The sequence below is a fragment of the Elephas maximus genome, chromosome 5 (assembly GCF_024166365.1).
Source record: "Elephas maximus indicus isolate mEleMax1 chromosome 5, mEleMax1 primary haplotype, whole genome shotgun sequence".
Lineage (NCBI taxonomy): Eukaryota > Metazoa > Chordata > Mammalia > Proboscidea > Elephantidae > Elephas > Elephas maximus.
In genome coordinates this window covers 66,313,360-66,339,766 of record NC_064823.1, presented here as the reverse complement: position 1 = coordinate 66,339,766, position 26,407 = coordinate 66,313,360, and the positions used below count along the sequence as shown (strand labels likewise).

At 36.9% G+C, this 26,407-nt stretch overlaps 1 protein-coding gene across 3 annotated transcripts in view; it reads right to left on the bottom strand.

The window, feature by feature from the left end:
• Positions 1 to 26,407, bottom strand: part of FAM13A (family with sequence similarity 13 member A) — a 339,988-nt gene that overhangs the window by 300,490 nt on the left and 13,091 nt on the right. For 2 of the 3 annotated variants that reach the window (XM_049885727.1, XM_049885728.1), the window contains exons 2-3: positions 8,872 to 9,061; positions 974 to 1,183 (exon numbers count right to left, since the gene is read on the bottom strand). In XM_049885727.1, the coding sequence (XP_049741684.1) occupies positions 974 to 1,183; positions 8,872 to 9,061 (400 nt within the window). The remainder of the gene's footprint in view (positions 1 to 973; positions 1,184 to 8,871; positions 9,062 to 26,407) is intronic. The other variant, XM_049885729.1, reaches the window with a different exon arrangement.

Genomic DNA, 26,407 nt, shown 5'->3' with positions numbered 1-26,407 from the left:
CAGTGATCCAGGGACTGTGGAAGATGATAAGAGGCCAGGGTGAGGAGGCATTGCTGGCATTAGGCCTTAGGAAGCTACACATGAATCTCCCTCCCTAATGGATGGATGGCTTGGCCGCGTGGTTAGAGTGGTCTCCCAATACAACCTCACCAGTCACCTTAATCTAGTATTTGAAAATGGTCTTTAAGAGGGTAAAAATACTTCTGGAGCCTTCTTATTCATCCTATCTGGACTTCTCGCTTACTCCATTCTTTAGTATACTGCATGTTTTAGTATACTACATGTTTTAAAACTGCTTTAAAAGAATATGGCTTTAAATAATATCCTTCCTGATCTGGCAATGAACACTCTTATCAATACATTTCTCCCCTTTTCACTGTAACTTGGCAACAATAAGAAATGGCTTTCAAGAATAAAACATTTTTCTTACTGTATTTAGGAGGGAGAATTTAATAACAATCATTCCTATAGTTATTACATTTTAAAATGGAAATTTTTCCATTTAAAATCATCTTATCCTATAATCAAAGACTTATTTTTATCTTATAAAATGAACATAATTATTTTAGGACTCCATCTTACTTATAGGAAAAAGAAAGCATATCAATGAGTTTTCTGTCTCAAAAGTCACTGACCAAATACAATTTAACTAATATTTTTCTATACAGAATTTAATACCTTATTCTCATTCTTTCTATGGCAGTCACTAGTCAGAAAAGGATTTCTTTGGGCCCACGGCCTCAGGTCTTTTCAGGACTATGTTACTGAAGTGTTCATATGCTAATGATCTTAGAAATTTCATTGAATAATATATTTCACAGTCAGTTTAGTATGGCTTTACGACTAAAGATGAAGGCATGGAATAAAATAGCAAGATGTGGTTGTAGAAAAACCATAAATATTTAAGAGCAAAACTTAGTTTTTACTGAAAAATAAAACTTCTCTAACTTCTAAAAGGAATTACTCTACTAACCCTGAAACAGCTGAAGGAATCGGGGATGTAAGGCTGAGGTAATCACTCTCTCTGGCAGCTCCCTCAGGAAAAGCTTCAACAGACTGGCTGCAGAGCAAACATCGCCATCTTTCCCGAGCTCCACGTGCACTCCACTCTCGTACTTCAGCCGAAGCTGTTCCACCACCTTCAAATTACCATTCACCCTAAAAAGGCCTTCCTGGGTAAGTCCTGGAACAGCAACATACACATACAGAATAGAGGTCCTCACAAATAGATACAAAATCTAAAGAACAACAAGAATAAATAAATTCCAACGCTGGATTCTCTGACTACTATAATTAGCAAGCATTGGAAGATTTTCACATTTTATAAAAATATTTCCTAGAATAATAAATGTCCATATCTACTACATATCAACTAAAAAGCATTTAGATATGACTGTCATAAAATCTGACTCTACAAATAAGCTTATAACATGTACAAATATATAATAATATAATACCATGCAAAGAAATTTCATTCATATAATATCATATGGCATATAACAGAAACTTACCCCGGGTTCCAATTAGCAGCTTTGCATTTCGTGTGCAATTATTTGAAAAATGGTATGTACATAAGAAACTTCTGAACTATATGCAATTATCTTTGTAATAATTTAATTAAGAAATAGGCAATGTTTCTTCAGTAGTCACTAAATTCAATGGGCAAAACTCTTTGAGAATATAAAGCAGTATAAGATAAGACTCTTACCTTAATTTACGGGGAATCCAGTATAGGCTGAGGTTAACAATTCATGGTGAAGGTAAACCTTAATCTTTGGCTAAAGCACAGGCAAGACGGAAGGGCTGACGCTGATTTACTGTGAAGCTAATGAAGCTTAAGCTTCAGGGACCCTTATTTGCTTGGGCCCTTTCCAAGGCTCTGTCTCTAATTCTGTGTTCTTAATTATATATTCTCTTTTTTTTTTTTAAAGAAGGTCCTAAAAGGATTAAGCTTCCAGACCCATAAAACCTTGCTCTACCACTAACAAAGAAGAACAAAAATATAAATTGATAGGTAGAGATAGGATAGCATAAAGAAAGCAAGGCAGTTAAAAACATGGGAGTTATTTAGGTCAAAGAATGATACGGTAATAAAATGGAAGAAACCGGATAGGGCCATGAATGTTAAGTTGAAGAATGAAGACTTTATCACTGGAGCATTAAGTGGGAGAAAAACACAATATAATCGGATTTCAGGAAGCTTTAGCTAAGAAGCAGAGAATGGAAAGGGCAGAGAGCTTTCTTTAGGGAAGCTACACTTTATTGTAAGGCAGTAAAACTAAGATTATGGTGGAAAAGGAAATGAAAAAGAACATAAACATGATTTGGCAACAGTATATAAAAGAGAAGTAAGGGAAAGGAAGAGGTGAAAGGTAATTTTAAGGTTTGAAAACTGGGAACCCAGCAAAAAACAGTGTTTGAGGTATGGTGAAGTCAGGAGGGCTAGCTGGCACAGGGTAGAAGGTAATGATTTCCAGCTCCATGTGCTGGGTTTAAGGAGACAGCACACCCACATAAGCAAGTGCGGCAGACAGTGGAGGACTGCTGAAGGTATCAAGTGAACACTTGTTCACTGACGGTGAACAATCTTTCTAAGAAAGAGTGAGCCAAAAATTCAACTCGTTGCTCATTTTTTGAAAGCCTAATGGTGAATTTTAGCAATGACATAAGCATTGAAGCTTATTAGATTTAGATCTGCTTTTGCTTCTTTTTCTTACCTGCTAAATGTATTGTTCTTTTTAAAGAAAAAGAAAGTTAATTCTCTTCTCATTTGTAATTTGAATAGAACATTTTATGAATCCTTTAATTCAACAAATATTTAATCAGTGCCTGGCACTATGTTAAGTACTAAAAAAAAAATCGTGAGAAAAAACCTCAGCATTATTATTACCCTTGTGGAGTTTGTAGTCTGATAAGATGTTGGGGTTCTCACACATATGCATATTATTTGGTGTAAAGAACATTAATAATATAAAAAGTTGACATGGATTTTAGTTTCCAATTCTGACAAAAATTATTTGTGAAACCAGGGATGATATGGAGCCCTGGTGGCCTAATGGTTAAGAGCTTGACTGCTAACCAAAAGGTCGGCAGTTTGAATTCACCAAGCACTCCTTGGAAACACTGTGGGGGTGGTTCTACTCTGTCCTATAGGGTTGCTACAAGTCAAAATTGCCTGGACAGCAATGGGTTTTTGGTATGGCAGGGCGCCATCCAATCAGAAGAGATACTAGTCACGATGTGTTGCAGGCAGCTTCTATAACGGCCCCAATAATTTCCACCTCCTGGTATTCATGCCCTTCTATGAATCCCTCCCCCCGAGCATGGGCTGGACCTAGTGACTTGCTTCTAACCAACAGAATACAGCTAAAGTGATGCGATGTTACTTCTGAGATCAGGTTATTAAAGACTGTGATGTCTGTCTTGCTTACACACTCTCTCTCTCTCTCTGGCTCTTCTTGTTTTCTTGCTCTGATAAAACAGCAGCTACTTATTTTGTGAGCTATCCTATGGAACAGTCCACGTGGCAAGAAACTGAGGGCAGTCTCTGGCCAACAGCCAGTGAGTAACTGAGGGCCTCAGTTCAACAGCCCACAAGGAACTGAAACCTACGAATGACCATGTGAGTGAGCTTAGAAATGGATCCTTCTCCAGTCAAGTCCTGAGATGACTGTAGCCTTGGCTTACACCACGATTGTAGTCTTGGAAAAGAGACCCTAAGACAAGAAGACAGAACTAAGCTATGCCCTGATTCCAGAAACTGTGAGATAATAATAAATACCATTGTTTTAGTCCACTATGTTTTGGGGTAATTTGTTAGGCTGTGTTATTGGAGGCTCAAAGATAGAATTCTCACCTTCCATGCAGGAGAAAATAAAAAAATTAAAAAAAAAAATTTTTTTTTTTTTACGCAGGAGACCCGGGTTCAATTCTGGCCAATGAGCCTCATGCACAACAACCACCTGTTTGTCAGTGGATGCTTGCATGTTGCTATGGTGCTAAACAGGTTTCAGCAGAGTTTCCAGACCAAGATGGACTAGGAAAAAAAGGTCTGGGTATTTACTTATGAACAACAGCCAATGAAAACTCATCAACAGTCCAATCTGCAACCTATCACATGGATGGTGCAGGCCTAGGCAGCATTTCATTCTTTCGTGCGTGGGGTCCCCATGAGTCCGGGGCTGACTCATCGGCAGCTAACAACAACAACAGTTTGTTAGGAAGCAATAGATAACCATTCCTTTAAGCACCTGCAGAATAACAGGTATTAAAGTCAGCAGTTTGAATCTACCAGCTGCTCCTTAGAAATTCTATGGGCGCAGTTCTACTCTGTCCTATAGGGTTGCTGTGAGTCGGCACTGACTCAATGGCAATGGGTTTGGTTTTGGTTTATTGGGAGACTTCAGCTAATCATTTCAAATTGTTTCTCTACAGTACAAGGTTCATCTTTAACTTCATAATATCTATCCTGCCATCAAGCAACTAGCACCTAATAAAAGAGAATACCATCCCTGTTAAGGTCCAAATCCTGAAAATTTCAAATTTTTGTGTCCTCCTATATTTACCCAGCTCCTGAGCCTAAAATTGCCTCCTGTTTTTGGCCCAGCAAATTCCTTTTGGATCTGATTTCACATAGTCTTTTTCTAGCTTTGACCTCAAGCTTTCTCTTCCAACAAGGTTTTTTTTTTTTTTGAAACTTCCCTCAATAAATATAGTTCCCACCATTCCAAAATAACCCAGTTCCAAGAACTGGCTGTGGTCTTCCAGGCTCCTGATCACACTGGGCCACATCAGTGGAAAGATAAGATGTAAACAGAAGTTATGGATGCTTATGCTTCTCATTCATTTTTTTCTGCCTCTGTTCCATTTATTTGAGTAACTCTCCTATCTCAGGAACATCTCCACCCAAAACAGCTCTCATTATACTTAGTGATTTGCAATCAGGGGGTGTATAACCCTGGACATGTACTTAACACACTCTAGGGAAAAAAATCCATACAGTTTGAAAAAACGCTTAAGAGCTTATAATACCTCCAATATCTCTATGAGGCTTGCTCCTCAAACTATATAATCTCTAAGGCCTCTGTGGTTCATTTTACTTGGATCCACAACCAACAGCCATGGAAGCAGCAGTCAAGAAATCAAAAGACGCGTTGCATTGGGTAAATCTGCTGCAAAGGACCTCTTCAAAGTGTCGAAGAGCAAAGATGTCACCTTGAACACTAAGGTGTGCCTGACCCAAGCCATGGTATTTTCAGTCGCATCATATGCATGTGAAAGCTGGACAAAGAATAAGGAAGACTGAAGAAGAACCGATGCCTTTGAATTGTGGTGCTGGCGAAGAATACTGAATATACCATGGACTGTCAGAAGAACGAATAAATATGTCTTGGAAGAAGTACAACCAGAATGCTCCTTAGAGGCAAGGATGGCAAGACTGAGTCTTACATACTTTGGACATGTTGTCAGGAGGGATCAGTCTCCGGAGAAGGACATCATACTTGGCAAAGTACAGTGTCAGCGGAAAAGAGGAAGACCCTCAACGAGGTGGATTGACACAGTGGTTGCAACAATGGGCTCAAGCATAACCACGATTGTAAGGTTGGCATGGGACTGGGCAGTGTTTCGTTCTGTTGTGCACAGGGTCGCTATGAGTTGGAACCGACTCGACGGCACCTAACAATAACACAAGGCCTCTGGCTATTTTAAATTTCTAAGGATTTATGATTACCATGGGAAAACTCAAAGGAAGGAAATACTGAGAAGGCTTCATGGAGTGGAGTTACTCATACATTTCAGAAATTCATGAGTTAATTATCATAAAATCATGGTTTACAATGAAAGAACAATTATATAAGTTAAATAATGCCTACATATCGATAGTTACTTTTTTGTACAACTGAAATATTTATTTCAAAATAGTATGAATACATCATTTGAAATGAAATATGCCAGAAATCAGAATTTTCATTTTGCCCCAGAAAGTAGTATAACTACCTGTAAGCATCCTCTGACACCTAGTGGTGACTGAGGAATCCTACACTATTTAAAACCCCATAAGCAACCGTACCTTAGTATTTTTACGATAAAGGGAAAGAGTCCATTAACACTGTCAGCAAAAAATCTTGCTTTTTTTAGATATTTTAAAATAGTATAAAGATGATATGACTCCTCACTTATAATAATATGTTCCTCTGAAATGAAAAACAACTCTGTGTGTGTGCGTGTGTTTTAAGGAAAAAGTGAAGTTTATTTAAAGGCCTTGACATAGGTAGTGATTCAAAACCTTTCTCTCCTAAAATTGTTTTTATAATGATAGTTTTCCCTCATGTCAAGTTGTTAAATACCTGAATTTGCATTAAAAAAAAAAAGTAAAGTATGATCAAAATGCCTACCTCTAGTTAAATTAAATGACTTAGATGAAATAATATATACACACATATATGGAAACAGAGTGCAGGGCTGGGGAGAATGAAAAATGAGTAAAGCTCTTTATATGATGCGAAACAATCTTCGAAATAATACTGTTAAGTGATTTTTTTAAAAAGCAAGATTCAGAACAGTGTGCATGGTGTGCTATATTTGTATTTGTGAAAAAGTACATATATATATGCACCAAGCATGTTTGTAAGGATATACCCAAGAACTAGTATAGTTTACATTGTTTCTGGGGAAGGGAAATGAATGGTCACGAGACAAGATTTGGAGGGCAAGACTTTTTACTGTATACCCTCCAGTACTTTGAATCACATGAGTGTATTAACTATTCAAAATATATATAATTAAAAAAATAAAATTTAAAATATGAAATGATTTTGCATGATAGAAATAATCTCAAGAGTCTATCAGCCAATCATTGTTGGGGAAAAGGGCAGAAAACTGACCACCCTAAGACCAAAATACTATTTAAATGGTCACATTTTGGCATCTAAATGAATAATAATGAACAGCCCTATTTAACACATTAAGTGAAATACCTAGAGATCCATTTTCAACTAAGTCAGTAGGATGCAGTTTTACTCAATATTGAGTGCGTAAATAAGTTCGATGAAAGATATAACTTAATAACATCTGGTCAAGACCTTATAGGCCAAGGTCCCACCTTCCTGCCTTAGTGTGTACAGCATTGTGTTTAATTGTTTAAAGCATTTGAACAAATCCAGAGTCGTTCTCTAGAAATCTGGCCCTTCTGCAGATTACCTTCCTCCAAAAATAAGGAGATAACTTCTATAAAGAATATAAACCTGGCTCTTCAGTTTTCAAAACAAAATATGATTTTGTCATCTATATCCTTGGTAACTAGAACATACAGACCCCCTTTTTTTAATTAATGAAAAACACCTAAACTTCTGAGGTCTAGACTATTTTCAGTATAGTCTTTCCATACAGTCTCTATACAGGAACACATGGACAATGCTTCTCACACATTTCCAATGAAGGATTCTTACTGTCAAAGGGAATGGATTTGTAATCGTGGAAAGATATGGGGCCTGAAGGAAAGTGAGCCAAGTACAGAGTTTCTTTGAAGTCTCAAGTCCTTTCTTTGGAAAATCCCCACAATTTTTAATTTCTACTCTGCAATGAATCCATGTTTGTTTTAGCACATGAATGATGAAAATTTCAAACTTTTCCCTCAGAATATTTCCCTCCCAGATCTTTTGAAGTTGTTTGATTTTTTTTTTTTTTAAATATAGTTTGGAGTTCTCCCATCATACTGCCCTACTTTGAAAAGTACGGATTTGGGGACAGGTAATCATTCTCCCAAATTATCCAGGTTTAAGTCCTATTTCAAATAAAATGATCAAAAAGCTGCATACCTAGATCATATCACTCTGTTCCTCTGCAGAATTACCTCTGTACAACTATGCCTTAACATCTTGCTCTTTGAAGTTACCAATGGCCAATGGAAGAAAAAGCTGTATGTAGATTGTTTAAAAACTTTTAAATAAAATAAAAATCACCATCGAATACAGAGATCAAGGCCCATTACATAACAGACTGGTAACCAATTCATTCTACAAATCAGAGCAAGAAGAAAAAGAAAAAAAGAAAGGAAGGGTACCTCTCTCACACTCAATGACTTAGTAGACTACATAGCTGTCATACAGATAGCCAAACCTGTTGCTGTTGAGTCGATTCCAATGTAGAGTAGATATAATTTATCTTTTTATTATAAAGTGTACAATATTACTCTCCTATTATTTTGCATGCTGATTTTTATCACTCCAAAAGTAAATGCCCCTCCCAGTGGTAACCCTATTGAGCTTATGAACATGATCAAAGCATCCAGTAAGTTCATGATTGACCTCAGCTGAAAGAAACCCCCAAAAATGTTCTGTTAAGTTAAAAATTATTGACTATCAACTGGAATTCAGTTAATCAAGAGAACTCACTATTAATATTAGAAAAATATTTGTATTTTAGCACTTAAAACCATGAATCATTCCAAACTAGAAACCTCAATAACTAATGTGCTGTTTTATGGTTAATCAAATTAAACCCACTGCCATTGAGTTAATTCCAACTCATAGCAACCCTATAGGGCAGAGTAGAGCTGCCCCATAGGGTTTCCAAGGAGCGGCTGGTGGACTTGAACTGCCAACCTTTTGGTTAGCAGACGTATCTCTTAACCACTCTGCCACCAGGGCTAACACAGGGCCAACTAGCAATGTTAAAATAATGGTACAAAGAATTAATGCTTTTAATAGCCTTTTTTTTTTTTAAGGGAAAATACATTGCTCAGTAACTTGATATTTTAATTAAGATGTTTTAGGGAATAGTCTAGTCATATCGTATGAAGCAATTAACACAAAAACATTTTCTCTGCATGTGAAAAACTGAAAAAACACACAGAATTAAAACATAACTTACCATGCTGTGTCAAATACTCCACTATGTTCCACACTATAGCTGGAATGCCATTCTCGGTGAGCCCCTGCTGATGAAGTTCTTGGAGACTGACTCCAAATAACTTTGTATAGGTAGGATCCCTCTGCTCGTTTAGTGGCACTGCCACTATCTTTTTCATGTCTTCTTTCAGCCGAACTGCTGCTTTACTTTGCTTAAAAGTGCGTAAGAAGAAAGAGCAGTCAGTCATATTTACCACAGGAGGTTGCATGGTTACAACAAAAACACTTCAATTAAATTTAAGTGTTTGCAGATGTATAGTAATGATCCCCACTTATTTTTTGCTTTGACTCAAGTCAAAATCTCTAACATGTTGCTCAGTGTTATAAAATAGTGCACACTGATATAATGGTTAAAAGGATTGAAAAATAATGAGAAACCTAAAGCCACAACTTAACTGTAGCTAAGTGATGGAGCAATACACTGCAGTATCTAAGATATATTACTACAGTAACCAAGGGGTGTGACCCACAAGTACCTGGTTAACAGGAAAAGAAACCATTAACGCCTCAGGAAGATCCTGAAGCAACAAGTTCCAAAAGATGAAAAATTATCTGTCATTTTTTAGGGTAGCTTTAATCTTAAGTGTCAGAAATAAAAATGTAGTCAATATTTTATTTCTGATTTGATTAAATCTATAAATAACTCTAATTATTTGGCATATTAAATCCACTGAGGTTCAAAATGCTGTTTCTCTGAAACAACAACATTTCAGGTAATCACAATATACAATTTTTCAACAAAACTGTATATATTGTTAAAACTGCAATTTACATTCCATTAATTTAAGTTACCACCACGACAAAGTATCCATACAAGCTTGTTCCATCATTGTATTAGAAACTTGTACCTGGGGAAAATTTTATAAAAGATAAATTTTAATATGGTTTAATATAACTAAATGATTCTTTAAAAGCATGTGTCCTATATAAATGTTGTATGTGTTTATGTTCAAACATTGAAAAGAAATTTGGCAAAGTTCAGACAATTTTATTTGAGGACAGAGGCAACAGGACTGGGGAAAACATTTGGTTTTGAAGTGTGAAGGTAGCAACTGATATTTACAAAAGTGTTCCTAAGTGCAAGATCATTTGGCTATTATTGTATCCTAAGAATATGAATAATTACCTCCACTTTTTTGGAGTAAGAAATTTCTAACAGCTAAGCACTTTTTTCTTTGGGTATAAAAACATATCAATTTCCTTCAACTGAATATATAGGACATTTTAGCCAACAGGTATATTTGGTGGGCAAGCAGACAAAAAAATTACAATAATGAAACTCTGAAAACAGTTTCAACTGCAGCATTAAAAACAGCTGACAATATGAGGTTCAATTATACAAATTTTAGTTAATTTTTATCTTTTTAAAGAGGTAATACAGTATAGTGGTTTAGAGCATGGATTATGGAATCAGACCGCCTGGAATGACTCTCATTCTAATTCTTATTAGCTGTGTAATCTTGGGCAAGTCACTTTCCTCATATGTAAAATGTGCCTTAGTTTACTCATATGTAAAATGGAAATACTAAAAGGTTCTACCTCATAGGAAAGTACAAGGATGAAACAAACTCATAAAGAATGAGAACAGTGCCTGGTACACTCACTAAGCTGTGATTATTATATAGTCATCATCATTCTCCTGGAAATCGTTCTGATATCGTCTAAAAATAATGGAGAGCTACTTAACCATTCCTATGTTAAACCCCTGTTGCACATTTAAAGTTGTTGATTAAGAAAGACATCATGGTCGAGGCATGTTTGGTTGGTGAACTGTCTAAGGACCTAATTACTCTTCTCCATATATGTCTAATCTCCTAAAACATATATATATGATCTTTGAATGACAAAGATAAAATAATTTTATAAATGGTTCTCAAAATTCCTATTTTCCTAGAAATTCTCAAGGTTTTATTTGAACTGTCTACATTTGAGTTTAAAACCTTGAATTAATATTCTTTCTGCTAATAACCCCGTTCTTTATTTTGCCCGTGAGTCATAATTACAGACAGTGTATGTTGTATCTTCTGTTAACACACAGAGTAAATAAGCAGTCTTGGCATTGTGGCTCAGAAAGGTTTCAGATTAAGAGATGTGCAATTAACATCACACATTTTGAAGTGTCTGCAAATTAAACTACCTGTTTACTCAAAATATAGCCATATTACATAGCATATTTACATATAATCTTGGTAAGAAAGGAAGCTCTGATTATTGTTTTTAATTGGTAATCTAATTCAGGCTAACAATTTTACAAAAGTAAATATTGTTTAAAAATCAAGGAAGCAGCAATTATACTTTCCTAATAATAAAGGAAGATCTGATTATACTTTTTAATTGGTAGTCTAATTTAGGCTAACACTTTTTAAAAGGTAAATATTATTTAAAAGACAACAATGAAACATAACAGTTATACTTTCTGAGGCATCCCAAATAATCCTTCAGTGACCATAAACACATATTATAAGGTTATGCTCATCTGACCTAGTAGGTGAAAGGGTCAGGTAACAGGCAGTAAAAAGGAAATATAACTAGTACTTGATATATAAACGACTGAAGTACTTTAGTATTTTATTGTAAGACTATACAACACAGAGCAAGTATAAAATATCCTTTCTGATAAGTAATAAAAAAAATACTCAACAGTCCCTTGTTGTTAGGTGCCGTCGAGTTGGTTCCAACTCATAGTGACCCTATGTACAACAGAACGAACACTGCCCAGCCCTGCGCCATCCTCACAATCGTTGCTATGCTAGAGTCCACTGTTGCAGCCACTGTGTCAATCCATCTCATTGAGGGTCTTTCTCTCTTCGTTGACCCCTTGATTTACCAAGCACAATGTCCTTTTCTAGGGCCCAGTACCTACTGATAACATGTCCAAAGTATGTGAGATGAAATCTCACCATCGTTGCTACCAAGGAGCATTCTGGCTGTACTGCTTCCAAGACAGACTTGTTCATTCCTCTGGCAGTCCATGGTATATTCAATATTCTTTGCCAACATCATAATTCAAAGGTGTCACTTCTTCTTCGGTCTCCCTTATTCACTGTCCAGCTTTCACACGCATGTGAAGCAACTGAAAACGCCATGGCTTGGGTCAGATAAACTTAGTCCTCAAAGTGACACCTTTGCTTTTTAATACTTGAAAGAGGTCTTTCACAGCAGATTTGCCCAATGCAGTATATCATGTGATTCTTGACTGCTGCTTCCATAGGCGTTGATTGTGGATTGAAGTAAAACAAAATCCTTTACAACTTCAATATTTTCTCCATTTATCATGATGTGGCTTATTGGTACAGCAAACAGTGCTCAGAGGCCAATTTATAGCAATAAATGCACACATCAAAAAAGAAGGGCAAAAATCATAATATTAACCCTACAACTCGAACAATTAGAGAGTAGCAAAAGAAGCCAACAGTCACCAGAAATATGAAAAAATATAAATTAGAGCAGAAATAAATGGAACAGAGAACAGAAAAGCAATAGAAAGAATCAACAAGACTAAAAGCTAGTTCTTTTAAAGAATCAATAGAATCGAGAAACCGCTGGCAAACTGACAAAAGAAAAACAGGAGAAGATGCAAATAATTCAAGTAAGAAATGAGATGGGTGACATTTACAACAACACCAACTGAAATAAAAAGGATCATAACAGAATACTACAAAAAATTATACTCCAACAAATGTGAAAATATAGAGGAAATGGACGAATTTCTAGAAACACACTACCTGCCTAAACCAATACAAACTGAGGTAGAAAATTTAAATAGATCCACAAAATTAAAGAAGTCATTAAAAAAAAAAACCTCCCAACAAAAAAAAAAGTCCCGGCCCAGACAGCTTCACTAGAGAATTCTACTAAACATACAAAGAAAAGCTGACATCAATTCTACTCATACTATTCCAGAACAGAGAAAAAGAAGGAATATTCCCAGATTCATTCTATGAAGTCAGCATAACCCTGATACCAAAGCCAGGCAAAGACATCACTAAAAAGGAAAACTATAGACCAATATCCCTCATGAATGCAGATGTAATAATTCTCAACAAAATCCTCGCCAACAGAATTCAACAGCATATCAAAAAATAATACATCATGACCAAGTAGGATTCATACCAGGCATGCAAAGATGGTTCAACATTAGAAAATCAGCCAACCAGCATAATCCATCACATACATAAAACAAAGGAAAAGAGCCACATGATCATCTAAATCAATGCAGGAAAGGCATCTGATAAAGTCCAACACCCATTCCCGATAAAAACTCTCAGCAAAATAGAGGGGAAATTTCTCAACACACTAAAGGCATTTATACAAAAACAATGGTCAACATTATTCTCAGTGGAGAGAGACTGAAAGCATTCCCCTTGAGAACGGGAACCAGACAAACCCCTTTATCACCACTTCTATTCAACACTGCACTGGAATTCTTAGCTAGATCAATAAGGAAAGAAAAGGAAATAAAGGACATTCAGACTGGTAAGGAAGAAGTCAAACTACCCCTATTTACAGATGATATGACTCTATACATAGAAAATTCCAAAGAGTCCACAAGAAAGCTACTGTAACTAATAGAAGGTTTCAGCAAAGTGGCAGGATACAAGATGAACATACAAAAATCAGGTGGATTCTTCTACATCAACAAGAGAAATTTGAAAAGGAAATCAGGAAAACAATACTATTTACAGTAGTCTCTAAAAAGATAAAATACTTAGGAATAAATCTAACCAAGGATATAAAAGACATATACAAAGAAAACTAGAGAACACTATTGACAAGAAACCAAAAGAGAACTACATAAATGGAAAAACATGTCATGCTCTTGGATGACATTGTGAAAATATTAATAGTACCCAAAGCAATATATAGATATAATGCAATCCCAATTCAAATTCCAACAGCATTCTTCAACAAGATGGAAAAACTAATCACTAACTTTATATGAAGGGAAGGAGGCCTTGAATAAGTAAAGCATTATTGAAGAAGAACAACAAAGTGGGAGGCCTCACATTTCCTGACTTCAGAACCTACTACACAGCCACAGTAGCCGAAACAGTCTGGTACTGGTACAACGACCAATGGGACAGAATTGAGAACCCAAAGTAAATCCATCCACCTATGGACAGCTGATCTTTGATAAAGGGCTAACATCTATAATGGTGAAGAGAAAGTCTCTCTAACAAATGGTGCTGGCAAAACTGGTATCTGTCTATAGAAAAATGAAAAAAAGCCCATGCCTCACCCCATATACAAAAAACAATTCAACATAGATCAAAGACCTAAATGTTAATGCTAAAACTATAAAGATTATGGAAGAAAAACTGAGACAGTGCTAGGAGCCCTAATACATAGCATAAATATCATACCAAACATAATTAAAAATGCACAAACAGCAGAAGATAAACTAAAAATTAAACACTTACATACAACAAAAGACTTCTCCAAAACAGTAAAAAGAGAACCTACAGACTGGGAAAACATTTTTAACTAGCATATATCCAACAAGTGTCTAATCTCTAAAATTTATAGAAAACTTCAATACCTTAACAACAAAAAGGCAATCCAACTAAAAACTGGGCAAAGGATATGAACTGACACTTCACCAAAGAAGACATTCAGGTGGCAAACACACACATGAAGAAAAGCTTCTGATTATTACCCATCCCAAAAACCCACCAATGTAAATCAAAACTACAATGAGATACCATCTCACCCCAACAATAATAGCATTAATTAAAAAAAAAAAAAAAGAAAACAACAAATGCTGGCAAAGCTGTGGGCAGACTGCTACTCTTATACACTGCTGGTGGGAATGTAAAATGGTACAATCACTATGTAAAATGGTGAGTGCTTCCTCAAAAACCTAGAAATAGAAATACCGTATGATCCAGCATTCCCACTCCTAGGTATATACCCCTAAGGAAATAACAGCCATGACATGAATAGACATACTGACTTCCATGTTCACTGCAGCACCATTCACAATAGCCAAAAGCTGGAAACAACCCATCAATGAATGAATGGATAAACAAACTGGTACATACACACAAAAGAATAGCATACAACAATAAAGAACAATGATAAATCCGCAAAACATCTCATAGCATGGATAAACTTGGAGGACATTATGCTGAATGAAATAAGTCAACAAATGTTGTATAAGACTGTTACTATAAAAAACCAAGAAAAGAGTTACACACACACACAAATATTCTTTGATGGTTACCAAGGACGCGGGGTGGTGGAGGGAAAATCCCCAACTAAAAAGAAGACATATGTTAATATCGGTGATGGGAAAGACATTACACAGCAAAAGAGAAGTCAACACAACTGGATCAAGGCAAAGGAAGGCACTGAGAGGAACGTAAGAATGCAGGGCAATCACGGTAGTTACCATAACACAGACTACCCTAGAACAATAAAAAAAAAAAAAAAGAACAATAGTATTAACAAATTATCTACGCACGCCTACACGGGTAAAGAGGTATCTTAAAAAGAGGTAGGAGGGTGCAAAGAAGTACACCCACTTGCAGATATAGGTTTGGTTACAGATGTTACTACACACACATTTGTAGATGCTGCATGTATATTAACATAGACAAGAGAACACACAAGGGGCAGAATCATTACTTCCTAGATACAACCAAACACCTTGCAGGGTCAAGTTACTTGGCTTGAAGGCTAAGGACTATAGACTTGGGGGGCATCTGCATCAATAGGCATAATATAGTTCATAAACACAATATTAAGCATTCTACTTTAGTGAGTAGCATCTGGGGTCTTAAAAGTTTGTGAGCAGTCATCTGTGATATAACTACTGGTCTCATCCTGTCCAGATCAAAGGAAAGTGGAGAAAACCAAAGACTCAAGGGAACAATTACTCTAAAGGACTAACGGACCACATGAACTATAGCCTACATGACTCCAAGACACAGAAGAACTAGATGGTAACCAGCCAATACTACTGATCCCTCTGACCAGGATCACAATAAAGAGTCCTGGGCAGAGCAGATAAAAATGTACAACAAAAATCAAATCCATAAAAAAGACTGGACTTGGACTTCTGGTCTGTCAGAGACTGGAGGAACCCCCAAGACTATAGCTCTAAGACATTCTCTGACCTGGAACTGAAGGCATTCCTGGAGACCACCTTTCAGGCAAACTATAGACAGGCCTACACTATAAAACAAACTGTAACACCCAAGAGGAAGGAGCTCCTTAGAATAGTTAATTACATGAGATCAAAAGGGCAAAATCTGCCCAAAAGGAAAGACGAGAAGGCAGGAAGCGGCAGAAAAACCGGATGAAAGGTAACAGGGAACCCAGGGCAGAAGTGAGGACAGCGCTGACACATTGAGGGGACTGAGACCAATTATCCTAGAACATTCTGGGTACGAACTGTTGAATAGGAAACTTTTGCTCTGTAAACTTTCACCTAAAGTACAACAAAATATTTAAAAAAGGAAAAGTATTACAAATTAAGAAAAAAAAAAAAGAATGAAAGTAAATTAACTGCTTACTATAAGACAATTTCATTCTAAAATGTTCCTTAGGAGTATAACTGTTTTTCTTCCAGTGTATCTTTTTCACTGATGCTATCCACATTTTTCCTAGAGAAAACTGTACTGAGTTCCACAGTGCAATTTTAAGTCATTTATACATTTTTCATACACTGAAACAGTAAAAATTAAACAATTCTGTAGAACTATTCTAATTCCCTCATTTAAAAAATCTCTATTATTCTCACTTTATTTGTCAAAATATTAACTTGAAGAAGATGCCACAAAAATAAATAATTGCTATGATGTGCACTTGAAATGGAATAAATTATTGAATTTGAAGAAAAATTGATAAAAGCTAGTAAGACTCCATTTACCAATTAAAATACGACTCTCTCTCAATGATCTATGTTTATCATTAAGATTACGGAATTCTGCCTTCAGCCTTGGCTTATCTTCCAGTTCTCCAGGTAATTGAAGCAAGTACAACGGAAAATAGAGCCATGTGTTAAATTTCCAACAGTCTGACAGATGAAAAAGTACAACTGGCAAATGACAACAAATTCTGGGAAGTACATAATGATTCAGAGAATTCTGGAACACTACAAGGGCATCTCACCATATATATAACTCTAATTCCATGACAGATGCCTCTATAAATCCTCCCATGATGATTCAGCCTTCTCTTTCACACTTTTGATGATGGGGTGCTGACTAGGTCATAGACAACCAGATCGATTTTTAGACATTTGAATCTTCAGACATTTCTTTCTATTGGTCTGAAACTGCCTCATTACATTCTATCCAGCTTTAGGTCAGCTCTATGAAATCTGCAAGGAAAGTTTATTTTCTTTTATATATTGAAATTACTTCAAATAATTTAAGATATCATTCATGATGCCTGCTCAGCCTTCTATTTTGTCCTTGCAATCTAGTATCATTGCTGTTTTAGCAACATTCAAAAATTATTCAAATTATTAATTCATTTTAAACTTTCATATTAAAAAACTTCAAACATTTATAAAAACAGAATAGTTTAACAAACCCAATTTACCTATTACTCAGTTTCAAAAATTATCAATACACAGCCAATCTTGTTTCATCTAAACTTTTTCCATGGCCCCCAATTATTCTAAAAACAAGCAAAAAAAAAACAAAAACAAAAAACAAACAAAACCCCAGACATCACGGTATTTAATCTGTTTACATTTTAGTAGTGTTTATACTTAATCTGTTTATATAAGACAAGTACTCTACATGTGCAAATTTAATATTCATTGCCTTTATGTTTGTAAACCAATGTTTATTTCATCCAGATACGCCTTGTTCTTTGAGTAGTCCTTATTTTTACTAATTTAAATATAACAAAATACATACACTTGGTCAAAACTCAAATAGTGAAGAGTTTAAATGGAAAAGTCTCCCTACGCCATCCCCTCTGCCATAGCCCCAAGAGTTCTTGTATACCCTTTCAGAGTTTTTCCATAATTAAATAATAGAAATTTTCTATAATTAAGTGTATATATGCGTATCCAACAGAATCTGGAAATTATCAAACAATATCATACACAAGTAAAATTTTGCTGAAGAAAACTCAAAAGCAATTTCAGAGTACATAGACAGGAAACTGTCAGAAATACAAGCTGGATTCAGAAGAGGATGTGAAACCAGGGAAATCATTGGTGTTGTCAGATAGATCTTAGCTGAAAACAGAGAATAATAGAAAGATGTTTACCTGTGTTTTATTTACTATGCAAAGGCATTCAACTGCGTGGACCATAACAAATTAAGAATAACATTGTGAAGAATGGGAATTCCACACCACCTAATTATGTTCATGAGGAACCTTTACATATAACAAGAGGCAGTTGTTTGAACAGAATGAGGGGATACTGCATGGTTCAAAATCAGGAAAGGTGTGTGCCAGGGTTGTATACTTTCACCATACTTATTCAATCTGTATGTTGAGTAAATAATCTGAGAAACTGGACTATCTGAATGTGGCATCTAGACTGGTGAAGGACTCATTAACAACCTGTGATATGCAGATGACACAACATTGCTTGCTCAAAATGGAAAGGACTTGAAGCACTTACTGATGAAAATCAAAGACTATAGCCTTCAGTATGGATTACGCTTCAACATAAAGAAAACAAAAATTCTCACAAATGAACCAATAAGCAACATCATGATAAATGGAGAAAATATTGAAGTTGTCAAGGATTTCATTTTACTTGGATCCACAATCAATGCCCATGGAAGCAGCAGTCAAGAAATCATACAAGAAGATGGCTAACTAGGCAGAAGCTTCCACTGAACCCTCTTGCAGCAAAGACCCGAAAAAACAAGTGAAACAATTACATATATGACAATCTATGAACCCTGACCATCAAACACAGAACTAAGGAATCGAACTGAGTGATAGGGGAGCGAAAGACCACGCAGAAGCAGCAACGAGTTGCCGAGCCAGCGCAGCACCTCAGTTCCGATTCCTGGGTGCCATTCTTTGGCGTGAATGCGGTGGGGCTGATGGTTGTTTCCTGAGATATGGCAACCACGGGACTTAGCCCTAATCCCATGCGGCAATCTTGGCGGGGACCCAGCCAGTGCACACAGGCTACACACCAACCTGAATGACAGGGGAGCGAGAGACTGCACAGAAGCAGCAACGAATTGCCAAGCCTGCACAGTGCCTCAGCTATGATTTTTTGGTGCTGTTCTTTGGTGTGAATATGGTGGGGCTGATGGTAGTTTCCTGAGACACGGCAAGCACGGGACGTAGCCCTAACCCCCTGGGGCAATCTCAGCGGGGACCCAGTCAGTGCACACTGGATACACATGCCTCTGGAACCTGAGATAAAACAGCGCCCTCGACACAAGATAAGAGATTTTGTCTATTTTACCGCACAGATCTAATAGCTCCTTCTGAAAGCACTCTTTCCTATCTATCTGACCCTTTCTCTCTCTGCCTCAGCCGTCATTTGAAGTCCCTGCCTGGGCCTGAGATAGAAGTGCCCTGCTTTTTCTGACCCATTCTCCTGGCCTGGGAGAATGAACAAATTGACAAACAGGGGAGAAATACTTTCCTCGGCTCCTCTAAACTGGAAGATCAGAACAGAAGCGGCTCCAGTCCAGGCATAAAAAATCTACAGATTTTGGCTTTCACCTCTACATGGAACCAGGTGGCTATTATAATGCAAAGGCAAATATGTCAGAGGTCTGACTGTAATTGTTTCAGCTATGCAGTGGAGAGGCAGGTTTTGGAGGTCTGATACCACTCTACCTATTAAACAGAGCCCTCACCTACCCACGGTAGGGACTTGAGGGCTGAGGCTCCATCCACGCCACCCATCCACCTGCGAAAGGGGTCTGAGGATAGTGGTACCTACAGGTCTTTACAGGTATAAGCACCAGGTGCCTAAGGTACAGCTGCAGAGCCCGCCCACCAGAGTGTTCTAGAGAACAGAGATGCTCCTTTCTCACCAACACCTGGGGGATGGCTCTCAGCACCCGGCCCTCATCAGACTATGACCCTCTGCTGCTACCAGAAGCTAGTGCATACAACCATCACCGCTACTCCTCTAAGATAGCAGGTGAGAGCCTACACCACACACTAGGTGACTGACTACCAGGACACCTGAGCTGATCCTATTCAAGAATAGTGAATGGACTCACAGGCTCTTACACCTGGTAACAGTTAGCTCTAATCACCCGGTAACAGGACATTAGCACTTCAAAGGCTCCAATGATCAAGTTACTGCACTCTAGTAGCGTATCTGGGTATATTGAAACAAAACAAAAAGAAAGGACACAGTGAGCAAATAGCAAATAAATCATTACACTAACTTACAGATGGCTTGGAGACAGCAGTCAATATCAAATCACATAAAGAAGCAGACCATGATTGTTTCTACAACCCCCAAAACAGAGAATCGAGGTCTCTCCCAGATGAAGCTGTATTCCTGGAATTGCCAGATTTAAAATACAAAAAATTAATATACAGAACGCTTCAAGACATCAGGAATGAAATAAGGCAATGTACAGAAAAAGCCAGGGAACACACAGATAAAACGGTTGGAGAAATTAAAAAGATTATTGAAGAACATAATGAAAATTTTAATAAGCTGGAAGGATCCAAAGAGAGGGAGCATTCAGAAATTCAAAAGATTAACAATAAAATTACAGAATTAGACAACTCAATGGGAAGTCAAAGGAGCAGAATTGAGGAATGGGAATGCAGAATTTGGGAGATGGAGGATAAGGCACTTGACACCAATATATTTGAAGAAAAATTAGATAAAAGAATTTTTAAAAAACGAAGGAACCCTAAGAATCATCTGGGACTCTATCAAGAAGAATAACTTCTGTGTAATTGGAATTCCATAACAGGGAGGTCTAACAGAAGATACAGAGAGAATTGTTGAAGATTTGCTGGTAGAAAACTTCCCTGACATTGTGGAAGATGAAAGGATATCTATCCAAGATGCTCATCAAACCCCATATAAGGTAGATCCCAAAAGAAAATCACCAAGACAAGTTATCATCAAACTTGCCAAAACCAAAGATAAAGAGAAAATTTTAAGAGCAGCCAGGGAAAAACAAAAAGTCACCTACAAAGGAGAATCAATAAATTTGGACTACTCGGCAGAAACCATGCAGGCAAGAGGACTGAAGGAGAAAACCTGCCAGCCAAAAATCATATATCCAGCAAAACTCTCCCTCAAATATGAAAGTGAAATTAAGTCATTTACAGATAAACACAAGCTTAGAGAATTTGCAAAAACCAAACCAAAACTACAAGAAATACTAAAGGGAATTCTCTGGTTAGAAAATCAATAATATCAGATATCAACACAACACAAGGACACAGAACAGAGCATCCTGATATCAACTCAGATAGGGAAATCACAAAAATAAGATTAAAAAAAAAACACTCAAAACAGGGAATCACTGATGTTATTATGTAAAAGATGACAATAATCAATAAAAAGGGACTAAATACAGTAGGCACAGATCTTCCATATGGAAAGGAAATCAAGGCAATGTAGGGAGATAAAAGTTAGGTTTATACTTAGAAAAATAGGGGTAAATATTAAGGTACCCTCAAAGAAGACTAATGACCCCATATTTCAAAATAAAAATCAAGATAAACTCAGCAAAAAACAAGTTCAACTACAATGAAAAAGAGGAACACACAATTTACAAAGAAAAACTCAGCACAAAAAAGTAAGTGGAAAAATGAAATTGTCAACAACACACACAGAAAGGCATCAAAATGACAGTACTAAACTCATACATATCTATAATTGCACTGAATGTAAATGGACTAAATGCACCAATAAAGAGACAGAGTTGTAGACTGGATACAACAACGTAATCCAGCTATATAATGCCTCCAAGAGACACACCTTAAAAAAACAAACTAAAACTCAAAGGATAGAAAAAATATATCAACCAAACAACAACCAAAAATGAACAGGCGTGGCAATATTAATTTCTGACAAAATAGACTTTAAAGTTAAATCCATCACAAATAAAAAAGGACACTATATATTGACTAAAGGGACAATTAACTAGGAAGATATAACCATATTAAATATTTATGAATCCAATGGCAGGGCTGCAAGATACATAAAACAAACTCTAACAGCACTGAAAAGTGAGATAGACAGTTCCACAATAATAGTAGGAGACTTCAACACACCACTTTCAGTGAAGTACAGAACATCCAGTAAGAAGCTCAAGAAAGACACAGAAGATCTAAACGTTGCAATCACCAACTTGACCTCATAGACATACACAGAACACTCTACCCAAAGCTGCAAAGTACACTTTCTTTTCTAGCGCACACAGAACATTCTCTAGAAAAGACCACATATTAGGTTATAAAGCAAGCCTTTGCAGAATCCAAAACATCGAAATATTACAAAGCATCTTCTTTGACCATGAGGCTGTAAAAGTAGAAATCAATAACAGAAAAACCAGGCAAAAGAACTCAAATACTTGGAAACTGAACAATACTCTGCTCAAAAAAGACTGGGTTATAAAAGACATTAAGGAGGAAATAAAGAAATTCATTGAATCCAATGAGAATGAAAACGCTTCCTTATCAGAACCCTTGGGACACAGCGAAAGCTGTGCTCAGAGATCAATTTATATGAATAAACGCACACATACAAAAAGAATAAAGAGCCAAAATAAAAGAACTGTCCCTACAACTTGAACAAGTAGAAAGAGAGCAACAAAAGAAATCCTCACGTGCCAGAAGAAAACAAATAATAAAAATTAGAGCAGAATTAAATGAATCAGAGAACAGGAAAACAATTGAGTTAATAAGACCAAAAGCTGGTTCTTTGAAAAAATTAACAAAATCGATAAACCATTGGCCAGACTGACAAAAGAAAAACAGGAAAGGAAACAAATAACCGAAATAAGAAATGAGATGGGTGATGATATTACAACAGACCCAAGAGAAATTAAAGGAATCATGACATTTCTACAAAAAATTGTAGTCTAACAAATTTGAAAACCTAGAAGAAATGGATGAATTCCTAGAAACACACTACCTACCTAAACTAACAAAATCAGAGGTAGAACAACTAAATAGACCCGTAACAAAAGAAGAGATTGAAAAGGTAATCAAAACACCCCCAACAGAAAAAAGCCCAGGCCTTGATAGCTTCATTGCTGAGTTTTACCAGACTTTCAGAGAAGCGGTAACAACACAACTACTAAAGGTATTTCAGAGTATAGAAAGGGATGGAATACTCCCAAACTCATTCTATTAAGCCACCATATTCCTGATACCAAAACCAGGTAAAGACACCACAAGAAAAGAAAATTATAGACCTGTATCCCTCATGAACATAGACGCAAAAATCCTCAACAAAATTCTAGCCATTACAATTCAACAACATATCAAAAAAATAATTCACCATGACCAAGTGGGATTCACACCAGGTATGCAGGGATGGTTCAACATTAGAAAAACAATTAATGTACTCCACTATATAAATAAAACAAAAGAGCTACATGATTTTACCAATTGATGCAGAAAAGACATTTAACAATTTCCAACACCCATTCATGATAAAAGCTCTCAGCAAAATAGGAATAGAAGGAAAATTCCTCAACATAATAAAGGGCATTTATAAAAAGCCAACAGACAACATCATCCTAAACGGAGAGATTCTGAAAGCATTCCCCTTGAGATCGGGAACCAGACAAGGATGCCCCTTATCATCACTCTTATTCAAAATTGTGCTGGAGGTCCTAGCCAGAGCAATTAGGCTAGATAAAGAAATAAAGGGTATCCAGATTGGTAACGAAGGAGTAAAAGTATGTCTATTTGCAGACGACATGATCTTATATACAGAAAACTCCAAAGAATCCTCAAAAAAAACTACTGAAACTAATAGAAGACTTGAGCAGAGTATCGGGATGCAAGACAAACATACAAAAATCAGTTGGATTCCTCTACACCAACAAAAAGAACATTGGTAAGAGGAAATCATCAAGTCCGTACCATTTACAGTAGCCCCCAAGTTGATAAAATACTTAGGAATAAATCTTACCAAAGACTTAAGAGACCCTTACAAAGAAAACTACAAGACACTACTGCAAGAAACCAAAAGAGACCTACATAGCTGCTGGAAAAACATACCTTGCTCACAGATAGAAAGACTTAACATTGTAAAAATGTCTATTCTACCAGAAACCATTTATAGATAGAAAGCAATTCCAATCCAAATTCCAACGACATTTTTTAATGAGATGGAGAAACAAATCACCAACTTCGTACGGAAGGTCAAGAAACCCTGGATAAGTAAAGCATTACCGAAAAAGAACAACAAAGTGGGAGGCCTCACTCTACCTGATTTTAGAGCCTGAAACAGTAGTCAAAACAACATGGTACTGGTACAACAACAGATACACAGATCAAAGGAACAGAATTGAGAATCCAGACATAAATCCATCCACGCATGAACAGCTGATATTTGACAAAGGCCCAAAGTCAGTTAACTGGGGAAAAGGGTCTTTTTAACAAATGGTGGTGGCATAACTGGATATCCATCAGCAAAAAAACGAAACAAGACCTATATCTCACTCCATGCACAAAAACTAACTCAAAATGGATCAAAGACCTAAATATAAAATCTAAAACAGTAAAGTTCATGGAAGAAAAAATAGGGACAATGCTAGGAGCCCTAATACGTGGCATAAACAGTATACAAAACATTACTAAAAATGCAGAAGAGAAACCAGATAAATGGGAGCTCCTAAAAATCAAATACCTATGCTCATCCAAAGACTTCACCAAAAGAGTAAAAAGACTACCTACACACTGGGAAAAAGTTTTTAGCTATGACACTTTCGATCAGCACCTGATCTCTAAAATCTACATGATTCCACAGAAACCCAACTACAAAAAGACAACCCAATTAAAAAACGGGCAAAGGATATGAATAGGCACTTCACTAAAGAAGGCATTCAGGCTGCTAACAGATAAACGAGGAAATGCTCACGGTTGTTAGTCATTAGAGAAATGCAAGTAAAAACTACAATGAGATTCCATTTCACTCCAACAAGGCTGGCATTAATCCAAAAAACACATAATAATAAATGTTGGAAAGGTTGTGGAGAGACTGGAACATTTATGTACTGCTGCTGGGAATGTAAAATGGTACAACCACTTTGGAAATCAATTTGGCACTTCCTTAAAAAACTAGAAATAGAACTACCATATGATCCGGCAATCTCACTCCTTGTAATATATCCTTGAGAAATAAGAGCCTTTACACAAACAGAAATATGCACATCCATGTTCACTGCAGCACTGTTTATAATAGCAAAAAGTTGGGAGCAACCAAGGTGCCCGTCAACGCATGAATGGATAAATTATGGTATATTCACACACTGGAATACTATGCATCGATAAAGAACAGTGAGGGATCTGTGAAACATTTCATAACATAGAGGAATCTGGAAGGCATTATGCTGAGTGAAATTAGTCAGTTGCAAAAGGACAAATATTGTATAAGACCACTATTATAAGAACTTCAGAAACAGTTTAAACAGATAAGAAAATATTCTTTGATGGTTACGAGAGAGGGGAGGGAGGGAGGGCAGGAGGGAGAAGGGTATTCACTAATTAGATAGTAGTTGAGATTTATTTTAGGTGAAGGGAAAGACAACACACAATACAGGAGAAGTCAACACAACTGGACTAAAGCAAAAGCAAAGAAGTTTCCTGAATAAACTGAATGTTTCAAAGGCCAGCGTAGCAAGGGCGGGGTTTGGGGACCATGGTTTCAGGGGACATCTAAGTCAATTGGCGTAATAAAATCTGTTAAGAAAACATTCTGCATCCCACTTTGGAGAGTGGCACCTGGGGTCTTAAATGCTAGCAAGTGGCCATCTAAGATGCATCAATTGGTCCCAACCCACCTGGAGCAAGGAAAACTGAAGAACACCAAAGACACAAGGTATATTATGAGCCTAAGAGACAGAAAGGACCACATAAACCAGAGAGTACCTCAGTCTGAGACCAGAAGAACTAGATGGTGCCTGGCCACAACTGATGACTGCCCTGACAAGGAACAAAACAGAGAACTTCTGAGGGAGCAGGAGAGCAGTGGGATGCAGTCCCCAAATTCTCATAGAAAGACCAGACTTAATGGTCAGACACGGACTATAAGGACCCCGGAGGCCATGGTCCCCAGACTTTCTGTTAGCCCAAGACAGGAACCATTCCCAAAGCCAACTCTTCAGACAGGGATTCGACTGGAACATGGGATGGAAAATGATACTGGTGAAGAATGAGCTTCTTGGATCAAGTAGACACATGAGACTATGTTGGCATCTCTTGTTTGGAGGGGAGATGAGAGGGCAGAGGGGGCCAGAAGCTGCCTGAATGGACCTGAGGAAAGAGAGTGGGGGGAAGGACTGTGCTATCTCGTTAGGGGGAGAGCAATTAGGAGTGTATAGCAAGGTGTATGTAAA